At 41.6% G+C, this 19506-nt stretch overlaps 2 protein-coding genes across 2 annotated transcripts in view; both read left to right on the top strand.

Moving 5' to 3' along the window:
* CAPRIN1 (cell cycle associated protein 1) overlaps positions 1-13272 on the top strand; it is a 35999-nt gene extending 22727 nt beyond the window's left edge. The window contains exons 10-18 of the mRNA XM_046643121.1: positions 76-184; positions 1921-1982; positions 2754-2864; positions 3087-3236; positions 4145-4295; positions 7634-7828; positions 8582-8682; positions 9106-9169; positions 10692-13272. Of these exons, the coding sequence (XP_046499077.1) occupies positions 76-184; positions 1921-1982; positions 2754-2864; positions 3087-3236; positions 4145-4295; positions 7634-7828; positions 8582-8682; positions 9106-9169; positions 10692-10756 (1008 nt within the window). The 3' untranslated portion in view covers positions 10757-13272. The remainder of the gene's footprint in view (positions 1-75; positions 185-1920; positions 1983-2753; positions 2865-3086; positions 3237-4144; positions 4296-7633; positions 7829-8581; positions 8683-9105; positions 9170-10691) is intronic.
* Positions 13273-16876: 3604 nt separating this feature from the next.
* Positions 16877-19506, top strand: part of NAT10 (N-acetyltransferase 10) — a 35590-nt gene continuing 32960 nt past the window's right edge. Inside the window, exons 1-2 of the mRNA XM_046643379.1 lie at positions 16877-16997; positions 19140-19262. Of these exons, the coding sequence (XP_046499335.1) occupies positions 19155-19262 (108 nt within the window). The 5' untranslated portion in view covers positions 16877-16997; positions 19140-19154. The remainder of the gene's footprint in view (positions 16998-19139; positions 19263-19506) is intronic.

Here is a 19506-nt window from a genome sequence, read left to right as displayed (position 1 = left end):
AGTCAAACAGTATAACAGACGGTTTAAGTATTTACATTATTTAACTTAATCCCATTATACCCTCTTAACTTGTAGGATTCAATGCTGGATTTTGAAAATCAGACACTTGATCCTGCCATTGTATCTGCACAGCCTATGAATCCAGCACAGAATATGGACATGCCCCAGCTGGTTTGCCCTCCAGGTTAGTAGCGGTACATTTTTATGTGAGAAATAAACTATAAGGCCACCGCTTTCAGGTTTTGTATAGTTTGTGAAATTTGTTTTCCCTTTTAATGCTTGCTTAACTTTTGGATCTTGTATCTTCTCATTTGATAAGAAACATTGTTTTTTCCTAGAATGTGAACAATAACTGTAGTTCCCTAGCGGTTTCCTTTTTTTGGGTAACTTTTCTTGGCATGTAAACATACAGAGGTACATGCAAATGTGCAGTGTGATGAGTTTTCACAAACTGAGCACGCCAGCACCCAGCTGTGGAATGTTACTGCTACCCCGGAAGCCTGCTTGCGCTCCCTTCTGTCTAGTTACCCTCTCTCCAGCCCCATGGTAACCACTTCTGACTTGTAAAACTATAGACCAGTTTTGCCTGCTTCTGTAATTTATGTAAATGAAATTTTACTTAGCTTTTTAAATTTCAGAATTAATCTAGCAGTAAAAATAATAGAGATATCTTTCTCTGAAGGATGCCTACAGCTTTCTAGGAGAATTTCTGAACATTTTATTACTTAAGTAGAAATGAGATGTAACAGCGAAGTGGGTAAGGGAGTGTTTAAGAGGAAAGAGGAAGAGAGAGACGAGAAGACAGTTGAAGTTTCAAACTTTTACTAGTCTTACAACCATTATATGAAAAGCACTAAACAGAGTTGGCGCCTTGTATTGGGGTGAGTGGACCATCTCTCCAGGACCGTTAGTAATTTTGAGTCTGTTTTGTTCCCCAGAACATGTTAGTGTTAAGGGCACAGAATTGGAACTATATAAAGTGACATATTTAATGGTTTATAATCTTAAATGTCATAAAAGGAGTTGCTGAGTAAAAGCATGTTTAATGACACAGTTAATTTGGTAAGTTAGTTAGGATTTCTCCAAAGTAAAAGGAGCTCAGATCTCTGTCACGTCTCTACCAAGAGTTAGAAAATAGGTTAGTGTTAGGCCTTTTAGAAAGGAATCAAAGTTGTTAGTGTTCATTTTCTAAGTTCTACCAGAGGAAGAGAAATTCAATTTTCTTAGCTGGTAAGTTGTGCCAAAGTTAACACGTAAAGCACTGATGTAACCTGTAGAGCGTTTAGCTACTCAGGTAATGCTGAGTCCATCAGATTCTCTAGTGAACACGGGTGATTTCTAAATGACTAACCAAAGATCCTGCATTTTTGATATGTGTTTAACCATGGTTGGGGAGGGGAGTGGAAGGATGGTGGGCATTGGCAATAACCAAATCGAATATAGCCTGTTTCAAGGTATTTTTATGTATTTTTTCCTGTGGAAACATTGGAAGTTATATAGAAAGTTGATGATGTTAAAATATTACTGAATATTATCTATCTAAGGTCTTGAGTAAGAGTATTGCTACTGTACAGTTACTGCTTTAAAAGGCTCTTTTTCATGGATGACACTAGCATTGTTCTTACCTGTTCTGCTTGCCGCACCTCTTTGTTAGAACTTTCTCACTGACATCTTACTTTACCTTTGCAAAAAACATAATGAAACCATTGTGAGAGTTGACGACTAATGACTACCAGTAAACCAAAAGGCTCACCTGAAAGCTGAAATCCTACCTATACTTCCCAATTTATTTTCCTGATCACTAAAAAGTTGATTGAGGATTTGGCTATAGAAATTCGCCTTTAGCAGCCAAGTAAAAGGTATTTAGACATCTCTGAAGAAATTTGATTTTGGATGACTAATTTTTTGTCAATTTTGCAGTTCATGCTGAATCTAGACTTGCTCAACCTAATCAAGTTCCTGTACAACCAGAAGCTACACAGGTAAGAGTGACAAAAAGTGTTTTTTCAGGCTTTTTTTAATCAGTTCATGGGTCTTTTTCTTAGCTTGTGAAAGTCAGGTATGAATTTGCTCTGTGTCCAAGTCTGGTATGGGTAGCTGTCAGCCTTTATTTCCATGTTTACATTTATTGTGCTTTTGATGACTTAAAAAAATTTTTTTTGTTTAATAAAATAATTTTGTTTAATATTTTGTTTAATAAAAATAAAAATTCTTGTTTTTATGGTAGTTTATTATAGTGAAGGAAGAAGCTTTTCTTTTTTTAAAGATTTTATTTTTTCCTTTTTCTCCCCAAAGCCCCCCGTACATAGTTGTGTATTCTTTGTTGTGGGTTCTTCTAGTTGTGGCATGTGGGACGCTGCCTCAGCATGGTCTGATGAGCAGTGCCATGTCCTCGCCCAGGTTTCGAACTAACGAAACACTGGGCCGCCTGCTGCGGAGTGCGTGAACTTAACCACTCCGCCACAGGGCCAGCCCCAAGGAAGAAGCTTTTTTATTTGAACTGATTAGAATTTGAGAAGGCAGTTTAGATGTCGTAATTGTAAAACTTAGTGCAGATATTGCTATCTTGAAAGCGTTTGTGGGAAATTTCATAACTGGACTAGGGTTCATTTAACTTTGAGCTTTAACAATCTCTGTATTTTTACAGTTGTTAGGTTTTATGGTCTTTAACAAGAATGTCTGTTTCGTAGCCCTGTCTGTGTTCGAGTTTGGTGATAACAGAAAGAAGCTTTGATGTCTTTACTTTTGCGTAGGTTCCTTTGGTTTCATCCACAAGTGAGGGGTATACAGCATCTCAGCCCTTGTACCAGCCTTCTCATGCTACAGAGCAACGACCGCAAAAGGAACCGACTGACCAGATCCAGGCAAGTTCTGTTACCAGGTCGTATAAACTCGGTGAGGCCTGTCTTCATGAATTTGGCAGAGGTCAATTTCTGCTAATACAGTGACTCTTCTTGTTGGACCTAATGTGTGCACTACAGTGTCTTTATTTCATGACGTAGTTGAGTTTGTTACTATACATAAGGGTAGTAGACTTGGCAAAGTTTAGTTTACCGCTAAATTACACCTATTCACTTTGTGTTTAGGCAACAATCTCTTTAAATACAGACCAGACTACAGCATCATCATCCCTTCCTGCTGCTTCTCAGCCTCAGGTGTTCCAGGCTGGGACAAGCAAACCTTTACACAGCAGTGGGATCAATGTAAATGCAGCGCCATTCCAGTCCATGCAAACGGTAAGCACATTAATTGAGCTAACGTTAAGTGCCAAGTGCACACTGTTGTCATGCTCGGGTCTCAGCAGGAAGGCTTCGTGTAACTTTGTGCTTGAGTCTGCATCTGCCCTTACTGTAGCGTGTATTTAACTGAACAGAAACTCTGATTTTTCCTGCTCCTGGAGATAAATTTGAGTCTTAGGAGTTAATGTGCCCACAATTTCCTTGTTTTGTACTTTATCCTTTTGATTTGATTGACAAAATTTTAGACATGCAGAAGAGTAGACTAATATGACATCCATGTATAAAAATCATTACCCAGATTTAATAGTTGTTTACATCTTGCCGTATTTGCTTCATCTTTTGTTTTACTGAAGTGTCTCAAAGTAAATTTCAGATGTTATGGTACTTCACTCTGGTTCTTCAGTAAGCATCTCTCAATTGCAGAATTTCTAGAAAATGATGGTAATGAAAATCCTGTGATGGGATGCAGCTAAATCAGCGCTCACAGGAAAGTTCAGAGTTAAATACTTGAAATATTAACTTGATTAAAATACCAATAAAAATAAATGATTTAAACATTCAACTTGAAGTTCATAGAATTAATTTCTATAAGTGATTGTTGTATCAGGGGTTTGCGTCTTTTAAAAATATTCCGTTTATAATAGCATGTAAGGCTGCTGATTGTCTGTCTTTTCAGGTTTTTGATCCCCACTCGGCTTTAAGTGCTACGTAGTAGATAGATATTTTTTTCCACATTGAAGTGCATTAATTGAGAGGTTTTTTTGTATGCGTGTGATGTTCAAGACTTCTCTAATGCTCTTTTATTTATGTTTGCAGTAAAACCAGCATGGAGAGCTGCCATGTTAAAACTAGGGAAATCACTAGCATAAAGGGATGAACTCGTCATTTGCTTTATTTACTTACAGGTGTTCAACATGAATGCCCCGGTTCCTCCTGTTAATGAACCAGAAACTTTAAAACAGCAAAATCAGTACCAGGCCAGCTATAACCAGAGCTTTTCCAGTCCGCCTCACCAAGTAGAGCAGACAGAGCTTCCGCAAGAGCAGCTTCAGACGGGTAGGAAGACCGGTGCCCTCCTTGGCCCTTTGCTTTCCAGTGCAGCTGCTGACGCCATGTAGGACAGTTCTGGCTGCAGAGTGGCAGCATCCAAGGATGTCTGCTTGTAGCAATAGACCTTAGGAATTTCTCCTTGCTGATTCTGAGTTGAGTCCCTATTTCCCGTTTATGAATTATGTGCAGTTTTTGGAAGCCTTATACCCATTTTCCTTTAGTCAGTGAGCTTTTATCATATCCTGTTTCGTTATATGATTTTAGTGGAATTAAACTTGTTACTTGACTTAGGATTAGCTTTGCTTTTAATTGCCATTTGATTGAAGCCTGCTGGCTTGATACCTGATAGCAAGTCAGTTGTGCAGAGTTAAGAAGCAGTAGGATTTGTTGTGGCTGCATTTGGTGGACTTAGGTTGAAACAAAATTCTTGTTGGCAAGTAAGGTCATAATTTGGCCAGTTACCATACTTGTCACAATAATAATGTAGATAGAGATATTTTAGATTTCTTATATTTGTAAGACATGAAATATCTTTTTTAGGTCTTTGGTTATTTAATTCCTAGGTGTTTAATTGGAATCCCACAACAAACTAGCAAATCTTGCTGAAATCATAGGAGTAATACTTTTAATTTTACCAGATTAATTTAACTAACTGAATTTTTTAAATTGTCTGATTTCTTGATAGACCTGGATCAACACTATAGATTTTTCAGTACTAAATTCTTACGTATCCTTGCAGTATTCAGCATCACTAATCAGTAGGGAGGTTGAATCAACCATAATCTGATAGAAATTTGTCCATTATGTTATCTGTGCTCAGCTTCTGAAACGTAAAACTGGGCTTCTGGCTCTTAGGCTCCTTTCATTCTTTCATTGCCATGTCCTCAGGAGTTTGTTGTGGAGCAGGTATATTTGGGGCCTTTAGACATTGTCCTGACATGCTTGCTATTTTGCTGGTCTTTTCAGGTGGTATGATAAAATTAAAAGTAATCACTGTGTATCATTTGACTTGGTTAATTTTCTCTTTGTGCCAGTTGATTTTCAGCTGTCTTGCTTCTACTCAGCTTTATTGACTGACTGTGAAACATTTGAGCTAGATAACAAAAGGTTATCTTTCTTTACCATTTAAAATATACATTATTTATAAAAATTTCACAATATTTACAGATATTTTGAATAAAAAAATAAAATCAGCCCATACGCTTGTTTAAACACCGCCACACTACCACGCCAACCCAGGCGGCCAGCAGCTCTTATGTGGACTGTCGTACTTGTCTCCTAACTTGCCTCCATTGACTCTTGCTTTACCCCAGACAGTAGCCAGAGTGATTGTTTTAAAATGTAAACGGATGTCTCTTTGCTGTTCATAACCTTCCAGTGGCTTCCCATTATATTTAGAAAAGAAATCGAAAGTGCTTACCTTGGTTTACAAGATCCTATATGAGCTGGCCCCTGCCTTGATCCTGTTGTATAATTTTCTTCCTTATGTCCCCCATATCAGCCACAAACACAGCAAGTTCTCTCCTCTCTGGGGACTTCTACGCTTTCTTTCCTTTTTGCCCAAAACTTCCTTCCACTGATGTTTGCATGGTTTGCTTCTTGACTTCTGTTGGGTCTATACTCATGTACCACCTCTGAGACGTCCCTTCATCACGCTGTCCAAATAGAGCACACTCACTCCGGTCACTCGTTTATCCTACTTTGGTTTTGTCCTTGGCACTTATTACCCAACAGGATATGGTGTTTTTACTTGTATGTATATCTTATTCACTTGTTATCTCTCATTATTAAAACTGCCATATGGGCAAGGATTACATGTTGATAACCGATACATCCCATATGTCCAGGACTGTGCCTGGCATGTTGAGGGCACTCTGATACTTGTTGAACAAATCAGCGTGCCCCATCATTCCAGAAACTTTGCTTGAATTTGAATTAGTGTCTAGTTAAGAACAACATGAAAAAGGGTCTGGCAAGGATCTTTGCTATTTTTTATGGACCAGAGTTTATGCTTTACAAACACTTAAATAGGAATTCTGGTATTTTTAAATAAAGATTATGCTTTGTTCTGGTTGGAGTTTCTTACAGTGAGATTTGATCAAGATTAATAAAATTCTTATTGATAAAAAGTGAGTTGAAAATTCAGTTCTTGTGACTATTTTCTACATGCATATGAATGATTCTTTCTAGCTAGAAAATTTTAATTGTACTTAAGATATTTTCTTGTAATTTTAAATTTTGGGAATGTAGTGAAAGGTAATCTCTGTAGAAGGATCACATGGTGAGTAGTGTATTTGGTCCATTGACAGTTCAGAAAGGAGCCCTGACCCCTTCTCTTCTAGGCGTTCTCCAGCTTTTTCATTGCAAAATAGCCTTCTGAGAGCTCGTCCATGTTTGGGGTTTCTTGAGGATATAAAATAGGTCAGGTAAAGATTTTCAGAAGTCACACCACCTTTTCTCTCTGCCCAAACATGGGAGATTTGGCTGGCTAGAGGCTGCTGACTCTTTGTTCCTGGAGTGTGGGCCTGCCTTTAGTCAAACCTTCCTTACCTCCGAAAGGTACTGTTAGCACCTCCTTTTTCCTGCCCTGTGAATTGGGGAAATGCCAGAAATGTACCTCAGTCCTTAATTTTTAAAGGTTTCTAGATTTCTAGACTTCTCCCCATTGTGGAACGAGAGGGGTGCAAGGTAGTGTGGGCCTTTTAGAACCTTCCCTTCGCTTCCATGGGTCGAGTGCCAATGTGAGTGCCATTAACTGTCTTCTAAATTGGCTGTACTTAAGAGTACTTGAAATGGAATTAGGCAGTAAGGGGCCGGCGGGGTGTAAGTTGAAGGCTCTGCAGATTTATCTTTGTGATTGACTGACTGTTCCACCACATAGCTGCTTAGCTGTGGGAGAGCATGGTTTTGCGTGTTTCAGTAAGTATCGAGGGAAATTTAGAAGAGTAAGAAAGCTTCTACCACTAAGGAGCTTTACAATGAAAAGAAATGATTAAATGGTACAAAATGGTAGTTGCACTGTTTCAGTATGTACGATCATTTGAATTATCGTGGGTCTCCATAGGCAGATGCCTCTCAGAAGATGTTTAATAGTATAGCCTTTCTAAGGTTTGGAATTGTTGTTGGAGAGTTTTATTCCCCTTAGCTTAATATGTGGTAGGAGAAAGGGACTTGATTAATGTGTGGTTTTCCCTATTGTTCATATGAAAATTTATTTAAACATAGAATTAAACTTTGAGGAGACTGTGTAAGACCCTTCTCAAACCAGAAGCATGTGGGAGAACAGATTGTGATGAGCTGTGTATACGTGTGTATACATATGTATGTGTATGTTTTTGTTACAGTGGTTGGTACTTACCATGCTTCCCAAGACCAGCCCCATCAAGTGACCGGTAACCACCAGCAGCCTCCCCAGCAGAACACTGGGTTTCCACGTAGCAGTCAGCCCTATTACAACAGTCGTGGTGTGTCTCGTGGAGGCTCCCGTGGTGCTAGAGGCTTGATGAATGGATACAGGGGCCCTGCCAATGGATTCAGAGGTAAAAAAAAAAAAAAAAAAAAAAAGCAAGTTCATTTTCTTTTCTGATTTGTAAACTATATAGGAATATGTCATATGGTTTTTGGGAAGGACATGTCTCTCTCTGTATTAGCCTCTTATGTACAATTTAAACATTTTTAGTATATTTTGATAAAGTGATTTAAATTGAAAAAATTGGGAATGAGTTTTTTTGTATCAAGTCCACGTCTACCACTGTCCTCTGGTGGATAATTGCCCTGTATATATTATCAGACCTTATGGGGATTTTTGTGTGTGTGTGTGTGTAATGCATGAATGGGTGAAAATTTCCTGATTCAGGGCAGTTAATACTTAAGAAATTTATAAACAGATTGGATCAGGGTAGGATATTAGAAATTAGTTTGACTAGGGGCCACCTGTGTGGCTGAGTGGTTAAGTTGGCACACTCTGCTTTGGCGGCCCAGGGGGTTTCACTGGTTTGGATCCTGGGCGTGGATGTGCCACCGCTCATCAGGCCACGCTGAGGCGGCATTCCACGTGCCACAACCAGAGGGAACTACAACTCGAATATACAGCTGTGTATTGGGGGGCTTTGGGGAGAAGAAGAAAAAAAAAGATTGGCAACAGATGTTAGCTCAGGTGCCAATCTTTGAAAAAAAGATGGAATAACCAGCATGGCTAACAGTTTTTCAGTTGTTCCCTTGGTCGTTAGTAAGAAAGGAAAAATTCCTTGTGAAGATAAGAAAATGATTTATTTTCTTGTCCTAAATTTTAGGAGGATATGATGGTTACCGCCCTTCGTTCTCTAACACTCCAAACAGCGGTTACACACAGTCTCAGTTCAGTGCTCCCCGGGACTACTCTGGCTATCAGCGGGTAGGTACAGTTACTGTAAAATCCAAACCTGACCTCAGTGCACCATTGAGAGGGACTGGTGTAGTTGCTTGATGGACTTAACCAACTAATTTGGGGCTAATTTTGTACCTTTGCACAAGGTACTTTATTTTGGAAAATGATGACTTGCTTTTCTTAGCACTAAATATAGGTACTCATTTAATAGTCTGTTTAAAAACTATGATTTTTAAGAGCAGAGAACTCTGTCTCATTCAGTGTTCTTGAGAATAATAGAAGTACAACAATTACAGAATGACTTTCGGCTATGATATGTTGAAAGGTCTGAAAGAATAAGGAAGAATTCTGTATTCTGCACAAGTTAAACTGTAAGGATAGAGGTAGCTGGGTAAGCATTAAAAAAAATTACCTTTTCTTCTTTTCAGTACTAACTAGCTTGTCTTTTAGGATGGATATCAGCAGAATTTCAAGCGAGGCTCTGGGCAGAGTGGACCCCGGGGAGCCCCACGAGGTAATATTTTGTGGTGGTGATCCTAGCTCCTAAGTGGAGCTTCTGTTCTGGCCTTGGAAGAGCTGTTCGTAGTCTGCATGTAGGGTACACGTTAGGAACACATCGATCATTTCCAGACTTGTTGCTAGGGATTAAATGAAATGCTCTGTTTCTAAAACTGATCTTGAACCCAAATTTAATTTTTTGAATGACTTTCCCTGTTACAGTATAAACTGTCTTGAAAACTAGACTATTTCTCCTCCTCAGAAAAAGTGTTTTTCCAACTGCAAATTATTTTTCAGGTCCCAAAACCTGCTAAATGTTTTTAGGAAGTACTTACTGAAACATTTTTGTAAGACATTTTTGGAATGAGATTGAACATTTATATAAATTTATTATTCTTTCATTTTTGAAACATGCATATTATATTTTAGGACCAGAAACCCTTTAATGGCCAGATAAGCCATAGTTACATTTAGAGAACCATTTAGAAGTGATAGAACTAATTGAAATTTCAATGCCCTTTGGGCCACTAACAAGTGATATAAATATGAAATTATTTAAATTCGTAAGTAACTTATTGAACTGTACTTAAAGATTACAGGTCTTAAGACTTTTTGGTTTTCTGTGTCTATTACTTCAGGAAAACTACTTCCTATTTGGGCAGGAAGTCAACCTAAGTAACAATTAGAGGTAGCATTTCATGTGATCTGAAGTTCTAAATGGTTCTCTGATTAGAAGGAAGTTAAATCAAGTAGGTTTCCTCTAGATATTGGCCAAAACGTGTATAAAATGTATATTAAGGAGGAATTACAAAGTACTTTGATTTCAATGCTAGTGGAAACTGGCCAGCACAAAGGTGCGTTTCTTTTTAAATTAGTGGATCACTTGGAAATTACTGACTTGAAGTATCAAAGGGTCTTTGCATGTGAATGTGGGTTATGTTCTTTCTCACCTTGTAGCATATTCTATGAAAGTTGAGTTGACTGGTAGCTAAAAATCTGTTTTAACAGCATGTAAAAAGTTATTTTATCTGTTATAAGTCATTATACAATTTTGAATGTTATGTAGTTTCTTTTTAACAGTTTAGGTAATAAGGTCTGTTTCTCATTCTGGTGCTTTTATTAATTTTGATAGTTTGATGTTACTTACTCCTGAAATGTAAGCTAGAGTGTACACTAGAATGTAAGCTCCATGAGAGCAGGTACCTTGTCTGTCTTCACTGCTGTATCTATTTACGACGCCTGCTGACAGTGCCTGGCACAGAGTAGGCACTCAATAAATACTTGTTGAATGAATGAATGAATGAGTACTGGTGGAATACTCCATTAGCTCTACTCTTCTTTTAGCTAGGGAACATGAGCAAATTTGCGCATGACAACTTCCAGGACAGGTGAAACTTGAACACTGAAGAATTGACCTCTTAAACCTAATAATGTGGTGGCAAGCTGTCCACATGCTTCTTGACTTCAGATGAAAATCTGCTTGAAGGCAAAACAAATAATATTTGAAAGAAAAACCAAATGCCATTTTTGTCTTCTAGGTCGTGGAGGGCCCCCAAGACCCAACAGAGGGATGCCGCAAATGAACACTCAGCAAGTGAATTAATCTGATTCACAGGATTATCTTTAATCGCCAAAACACACTGGCCAGTGTACCATAATATGTTACCAGAAGAGTTATTATCTATTTGTTCTCCCTTTCAGGAAACTTATTGTAAAGGGACTGTTTTCATCCCATAAAGACAGGACTACAGTTGTCAGCTTTATATTACCTGGATATGGAAGGAAACTATTTTTACTCTGCATGTTCTGTCCTAAGCGTCATCTTGAGCCTTGCACATGATACTCAGATTCCTTTCCCTTGCTTAGGAGTAAAACATAATATACTTTATGGGGTGATAATATCTCCATAGTTATTTGAAGTGGCTTGGAAAAAGCAAGATTGACTTTTGACATTGGATAAAATCTACAAATCAGCCCTAGAGTTTCATGGTCATTCACAAAACTAAAATATTTCCCTTGAAAGGAAGATGGAAGGACTGGAGTGTGGTTTGGCAGAACAACTGCATTTCACAGCTTTTCCTATTAAATTGGAGCACTGAATGTTAAATGCATACCAAATTATGCATGGGCCCTTAATCACACATACATGGCTACCAGCTTTGACACAGCACTATTCATCCTCTGGCCAAACGACTGTGGTTAAAAATACGTGTAAATTGCTTTTTAACAGCTGATACTGTAAAAGACAAAGCCAAAATGCAAAATTAGGCTTTCATTGGCACTTTTCGAAAAATATGCAACAAATTTGGGATGTAATCTGGATGGCCGCTTCTGTACTTAATGTGAAGTATTAGATACCTTTTTGAACACTTAACAGTTTCTTCGACAATGACTTTTGTAAGGATTGGTAGTATATATCATTCCTTATGACATACATTGTCTGTTGCTAATCCTTGGATCTTGCTGTATTGTCACTTAAATTGGTACAGGTACTGATGAAAATCTCTCATGGATAAACCTAACACTCTTCGTCACATGTTTTTCCTGCAGCCTGAAGGTTTTTAAAAGGAAAAGATATCAAATGCCTGCTGCTACCACCCTTTTAAATTGCTATCTTTTGAAAAGCACCAGTATGTGTTTTTAGATTGATTTCCCTATTTTAGGGAAATGACAGTCAGTAGTTTCAGTTCTGATGGTATAAGCAAAGCAAATAAAACGTGTTTATAAAAGTTGTATCTTGAAACACTGGTGTTCAACAGCTAGCAGCTTCTGTGGTTCACCCCCTGCCTTGTTAGTGTTACCCATTTATGGTTATCTCCAGCAGCAATTTCTCTAGTACTTGCACTTACCTTTTGTCTAACTCTAATTGAATTCTCCCTCTATCCTGGAGGCATTTGTATTCAAAGTGGTGATTCCTTCCCTCAGATGCGCAGGGAGAGCCACAGGTTGGATGCAGATGGAGAGTTGAGGAATTCATGTACTATGTTGAAATTTGTGCTAGCAGTTTGAGCACTAGTTCTCTGTGCCTACGAACTTAATGCTGCTTGTCGTATCCCACTTTGAATTCATGGAGAATTAATTCCACCTATTAAGCAAAGGCTAGTAAGTTAATGGTATATTCTGTGCAGAAATTGAATTTTGTTTTCTGTCTTTAGCTAAGGAACTTTTCCAGTAGGTGCTCAGCTACTTAAAAAACAAAACTGTTATCAAACATTGATGGTCAGACAACTGGAGTTTTGCTGGTTTTGTAACCTACTAAAATGGATAGGCTGTTGAACATTCCACATCCAAAAGTTTTGTAGGGTGGTGGGGAAGGGAGGGATGGGATCCTCAATGTTTCTTTTAAAATAAAGGAAGTTCTTGACTTTTCTCATGTGTGGTTGTGGTACATCATATTGGAAGGGTTATCTGTTTACTTTGCAAATGAGTATTCTTTTCTAGCACCTCCCCTTGTGTGCTTTAAATGAGATCTGCCTGGGATGTACCACAACCATATGTTAGCTGTTTTTAGGGGATAGGTAAAAGATTCGTGTTTTACTGGGTAATCCCTAGAGGATGTATGCTTGCAGTTCGATATATAAAACTAAATTTGCTATCTGTGTAGAAAATAATTTCATGACATTTAAAATCAAAATTGAAGTAAATAAGTTCTTTCTACAGTGATCTCTATGAATCAGTTCAGCGATGGGAGGGAGAGAAACGCTTTCTAGGTTCCGACTTCCATGCATCAGTGCAGAAGTGAGTGTAAAAGTGTTAGTGCTTTGATTATATCTTGATGTGTTTTTAAAAGAATAGTTTGTTTTTTTTGAAATACTACAATTTTTTTTGGCAGTCTACCATTGTAATCTAAATGTAAAGCTTTTATGCCTCAATTCAGACTATATTTTTTAAAGGAGTGCCTCACTATGGGGCAGAGAACTTTTTGAAACGTCTCATTAAGATCTGAGTCTTGGTACGAAGTGTTTTGTATAATATGTGAATACTTGTTCTACCTGCAGAAGGCTTTTTGTTTGGTACGTTGTATATTTTAGCACAGTTGCAAGAAAATGATTGTCACACGTGTCACTGTAGCTTCTGGGTATAGCAAGACTCCACATATAAAGTACTTTTGTAAATGCACAATATCAGTCATCTCACGTGGATAATGAGACTTCTATTTTAAAGCTTTAAGGTAGGATATCATTGATTACCTTGGTTAGGGCAAGTTGTGTTTCCAGATTCAAATATCCCTAAAGAATGTGGAATAGTTTTTCTGATCATTGTATCTTGATATTAAAACAAATATCCTTTAAGTGTTTTTAATCAGTTAGCTTCTACAGTTCTTTTGTCTCCTATATATGCAACTCTGTTATGTGGGAGACTTTTCCACTTAGAGGAGACATGGGAATGTGTGTTTATTCTCCGTAGGCTCATTAACTGAGGTGCTCTGTTGACAACCAATTCATAAAATGTCGAAGGTAGTTGTAGTCAGCCTCCTCAAGTGTCTTAGGAAATTGGTGGAGTTCATTGTATTTTCAATAATATATCTAACAGGGCAATGGGATGCAGGTAAGCACTGAGTTCAAACCCTTCATTTCATCTTTAAGCTCCTGAATCCCCATCCCAGTTGAGTTCTTGCTAAGCCCTGTAAATTTTATTGATGGTCGGTTATATTTAAAAGACTCAGTGTTGCCCTTGATCCTTTCCCTTCTATAAAGAGTTGACAGGGAGGGAAAACGAAAGTAAATTAAGGCACGTCTCTATACTTTTTCCCATTTTGAAGTCTACAGAAATACTGGAAAAGACTAGTGGATGTTTTAAATTACATTAGATTAAATCATATTAAAACCTGATTCCTTATTGTCCTTGACTGAAGTCTGCGTTAGTTGTATATGCCACCCAGCAGAGCTCTAAGTGAAGAAGTGATGCTGCCTGTGAGCGGAGAGGAAAAAGCTTGAAGAAATCTCTGCTAGCATTGTCTTCTAAGGCTAGACTACTGCATTCTCTTAGTCAGGATTTTAATAATCTGACTGTTATGTTATATTAAGCTGTTATGAAGCCTAACCCAGTCCCATGCAGAAGACTGGCTTTTTGAGTATTGGTAGTGAAAGACGACCTGGTCTGGCAAAGGCCTTTTTTAGTGTTGCCTCTTATTTGTAAGTGCTAGTTTTCTTTAAGTACTGTGTTAACATTAGGGAGCCACTGAAGTATGGCTTCATTCAGCAAATTGGGGCATCCTTTGCCAGGCATCATGCCAAGCACTAAGCATTCAGTAGTGACAAAATCACTTGTGATTCCTGCTTTCATTGAACAGTCTCCTCAAAGGTACAGACATGGTGACACTGAAGTATAGCAGTTAACCATGACGAAGCAACGTGGTTGGTGATAGATACTAAGGCCATGACTGATAGCGTGTGACCTAGTCAAAATGATCAGGAATTGCTTTGTTGAATAATTGAACCAAGACTTAATGGATGCGGGGTAGTAAACTAGGCAAAGAAGGGGAGGGAAGAGCATGTCCAAAGGTGCAGTCTCCAGTGCCTGTGTGGCTCAAGTGGAAAGAGCACTGATTTAGCAGTTAGAGGCTGAGGAAACAGGTAAGGGGCACTGTGGATGGCTTCACGGTTATATTCCATGTTACGTTTTGTCTCTTCAGAACACTTGGAAACTTGAAGATTTTTAAGCTGTGTGTATGAGGGGCGGGTGTGAGCGGGTCACCTATAAAGGACAGTGGGTCACCTAATAAAATTGCCATTTAAAGAACGCTCAGTGCAGTGTTGAGAACAAAATATATGGGGCAAGAAGAGATGGCTGTTGGAGTAGCCCGGGTAAGAAATGGTTACAACATAACTAAAGTGGAGGGTGGGAGTGAGTGGATTCTGCGTGTGTCCTCTCACTGGCCACTGCTCAGCATCCTTTCTGGAGTTCTCCAGGACTGTCAGACTTCATCTCTAGCTAAGATTCTTCCCTGGGTGATCTCATCCACTCTCATGACTGGCGACTGTCAGCATTTTAGTCCCTCTTAAACATCTCCAGGCCCCAGAGTCCTGGACACAAACTGATAGTATCGCTTTGAATGTCATGAGTATTCCCAATTGACCTCTTGATTGGGCTACATTCATCCTGTTGCTCGGGGCAAATACCTTGGATATCATCTTGGATTTCTTTTCACACTGTCTGGTCTGTAGGCAAATCCACCTGTTACACCGTGAACGTACATCCTGGGTCATCCGGCACTTGTGACCACCACTGCCCGCTTGGAGCAGGTGGCTGCAGTAGCTTAGAATCGGTCTCCCCGCTTGCTCTCCTACGGTATAATCTTTTTCACAGCAGCTGGAACGAGCCTTTCAGAAAGAGGAGAGTGCAAATCGCGTTTTGACACTTCCCTGTTCCCCGCACTCCCCTGGCTTCCCATCAGAGTTAAATTCTAAATCTGCGGCCCACGTGCCCTTCCTTACCTCACGTGATTTCCTTCTGTTTTCTTTGCTAATTGTACTCTGGCCACACTGGCTGCTTTGCCAAGATTTTTCCCATTTCCGAGTCTTGGTGTGTGACGTCTTCAACATGGGAAGGCTTTTCACACACATATTCTTAAGGCTGATTCTTTCTAAATCAGGTGTTTGCTCCAGTATCTGCCTCAGAGGCCTTCCCTGTCCACCTCTAAAGCAGTACCCTTAGTCCCTTTTTACTCACTGGCTACTTTTTTCTTAGTAGCTCTTAAAACTTACCTAAAATTACGTGTTTTACGAGAGACAGCAACGCTTTGGTCACTTTATCCCTCGTGTCTGGCATATTGACAGTTTGTTCAGTGAAATACGAAAGAGTTGGATGATGGGAGCCGGCTGTGGTCTAGTTAAGTTCGGTGCCACGGTCCCAGGTTTTGGCCTGTACCGCTCGTGGGCAGACGCAGTGGCAGCGACCCGCATGCAAAATAAAGGAAGACTGCCACAGATGTTAGCTCAGGACCAATCTTCCTGAGCAAAAACAAAAGGAAAAACGATAATGGATGTTGGACTAGATGGGCAGTGGTGCTAATTACATTAGACTTGGAGGGGTCTTCGTTTGGGAGTGGTGAGGAGTTTCAGGGAGGGAAGGAAATTGGGAATGAATTCGGCTGCAGACGTTCTGAATTTGAGGTGTCCGAGAAGACACGTCAGGCAAGCAGCTGGATTTGTTTGCCTGAAGTTCAACTATGTGACCCGGAGACAAAAGTGTAAGAGGACGTGCGGGTGGCTCGCGCAGTCCGGTGCTCGGGCGAGGTCGCCTGGGAGCTGGGGGTGCGGTGGGGGCGGGCGGGGGAAGGAGCAGAGCCCCGGGTGCTGTTCGAAGAGGCCTGGGCACCTGCGCTGACGGCGGCCGCGGCGGCGGGTACCAGGTCCTGACTGCGGGCGTGGGGTGCCGGTGCGATCCTCGTCCTGGCGTCCCAACGGCAAGGGGCTTAACTAAGAGGGTCGCTAAAACGACGCGCGGGTCCCGGCCCGAGCTGGGCGGCCGCGGACCCCCGGGCCCCGAGCTGCCCCCGCACAGCGGCAGGCGCGGGGGAGCGGACGCTCGGTTTGCCCTGCGGAGCCTGAGCATCTCAATTCCGACGCGGAGACACGCAAGCTGCGCCCAGGCCCGCGGCCGCCCTGCTGCAGCCCCGCCCCCCGGGCCTCTGACGTCGTCAGGCGGAGACACAGCGGAAAAAGGCCCCCGCGCTCGCCGTCGCCGCGCCGCCTGCTCGCTCGCGCATGCGCCCTGCCAGGGCCTGGGACGCGCCGTCAGGCACGCGCCGGGCAGCCCCGCGCCGCCTCTGCCAGAAGAGTCGGCTTCCCCACGTGCCTTCGCTTCGCTGCCGGCCGGAACCCGCCGGGCTCGGGGCGCAGGTACCGCGCGCCGTGGGATGGCTGGGGTGGGTGCCGAGGGCGGGGGCCGTGTCCTCCTCGGGCCCGGAGGAGACCGGCTCGGGGACGAAGGCTCTGCGTCCAGGCCGGGGCCCGGGCCGCGCCGGCCGCCGCCCACTCGGGCGCTCCTAGATGGCAGGATCCTCTCCCCCGGCAGGCCGCCGCTTTCGGGCATGCTTCTCGAGCGCTCTCGGGGGCCGCTTGGCTCCCTCTCCACCGTCTCGCCGGAGGTCGGGGTGAGCGGGTGGGTGACAACGCTTCTGCCTTCCGCGGAGCTTGCCGGCAGCTCTTGGAGGCGGCGCGGAGCCTTGACCCGAGGCAGGCGGGTTCCGCGTCCACACGCGCCCCCTGAGTGCTCCGCTGTGCTCAGTCCTTTCAGGACTTTGTTTTCTTTGCGAGCGCACCTAGCGTGGTGCCCGGCACGTCGATGCCATGTGTATCTGTTAGACGGATAGATGAGTGAGAGAAAAGTAATCCTCTTTCTCCGCCTCCCAGGCCCTCCTCGTCCATTAAGGTTCCATGGCAACTCCGGGCTGCAGTAATCTCAGACCGTCGTCAGACCACGGGCTACAGCTATTATTTTTAGATCTAATTTTATCTGTCTTTAGACAAATTATCCCCAATCTTGTTCCAAAATATCTTTTCCAAGGAGAATAAAAGTTTTTTGGAGTCAAGGCTTTATCAGGTGCTATTTCTGGGGCTCCCACAGTAACTAGGGCAGAAAACAGTCCCCAACAATTATTGGTTGATTATTGTGGGGTCTTTATGTGGCCGGCAACACAGCTGACAAGCTGGGCAGGTTGGTGAACTGGGAAGAGCTCAGGGTCTGGAGTTAGATGGGCACTTTTCTTCCTCGGGATGCTGGAATACTTGACTCCTTTCTTTCTTTCTTTTTTTTTTTGAGGGAGATTAGCCCTGAGCTAACTGCTGCCAATCCTCCTCTTTTTCCTGAGGAGGACTGGCCCTGAGCTAACATCCGTGCCCATCTTCTTCTACTTTACATGTGGGACGCCTGCCACAGCATGGCTTTTGCCAAGTGGTGCCATGTCTGCACCCAGGATCCGAACCGGTGCACCCTGGGCTGCCGAGAAGCAGAACATGCGAACTTAACCGCTGCGCCACTGGGCGGCCCTGCTCCTTTCCTTTTAAAATAGGAGTTATTAATTGTGATATAGTGTTTTAAAGTAAGTCAGTACTAGTAAAGTCCACATTTGGATTGGGAGATTAGAAGGCCAGCTGAGGCATGGTTAGAGTTCAGTTAATGATCTTTATATTTAGAATGCAGCAAGCACTGAAGTTTCTAAGTAACACGTCGTTTTTACTTTTACATTCTAGTAATATGGTTGACGTTTCTGACATTTCTTTGGTGTATTTATTATAGTAATGATGCAGTATTTTATCACACGTAATCACAATAACTTTTGAGGTCTATGTGTACAGGCTTCAGTATGGTTTTCCCTCCTTTGAGGAAAACCATTTGGGCGTATTTCATCCTAGCATATGCATTGATTTCTTTTCCTTTATTAGTAATTAATGCATGTGAATTTAAATAAAGCACAACTCCAAAAAAGTGAAAGAACAAAGTAAGAATCACCCGCAGTCTCACCACCCAGAAATAACTGCTTTACATTTTGGTGTTTTCTTCCAGTCTCTTTTTCTTGGCGTGTTATGTATATGCACAGAGAGATGGTGTCATACTTTATCCTGCCATATTATTCTCTCATAAGCATCTATATCCTCAGATAACTTTTGAAAATCATTTTGAAAAAGTTTTTTTTGGAAAACTGCCTTACTCTCCCATAGATATACTACTATATATTTTAATCATTCTTTTTTTGGACCTTGTGTTCCAATTTTTAAAAAACTCCTCCTTGAGGTGTGAATTACAGCTTCCCTGTTGACTTCCCTGCTGAGGGAACATCTTCTTCACCTCCCGAGCCTCAGTTTGCTAATTTTAAAAAGGAGGCTGATGTCTTCCGTAGGGAGCTGTTTGAGGGTTAAGTGGGATGATACTTGGAAGTGTGCCCAGCACAGCCCCCAGCCCCGCAGGAGGCAGCCAGCTGGTGTTCCTCACTCAGAGTCTGATGTTCATGTCCAGTTGTGTTCCCTTTCTTTCTGTTTCAGGCATAGCCTGTCACCATGCATCGGAAGAAAGTGGATAACCGGATCCGGATTCTCATTGAGAATGGGGTAGCCGAGCGGCAGAGATCTCTCTTTGTTGTAGTGGGAGATCGAGGAAAGGATCAGGTAAGACCTGGTGGACACCTCCTGACTGGCTCTGTCTCCTTTCCCAAAGAGTCAGCATGTTACAGGCCCTCTGGGGGTTCAGCACATAATGACATTAAGGTCCCTTTGCCTGGTTTTCTTTGAGTTAAATGCCTAGCGGGAACCTTCCTTTGTTTCTCAGAAGTGACAGACATCTATATTTAGAATTATTAGCACACAGGCTAAGAGCTTTTGACACCTGGGGTGGTGGACTGAGCACAAGGTT

Source organism: Equus quagga, chromosome 17 (genome assembly GCF_021613505.1).
Source record: "Equus quagga isolate Etosha38 chromosome 17, UCLA_HA_Equagga_1.0, whole genome shotgun sequence".
Classification (NCBI taxonomy): Eukaryota; Metazoa; Chordata; class Mammalia; order Perissodactyla; family Equidae; genus Equus; species Equus quagga.
The sequence above is the reverse complement of the archived record's forward strand: the minus strand, read 5'-3'. Positions and strand labels throughout refer to the sequence as shown.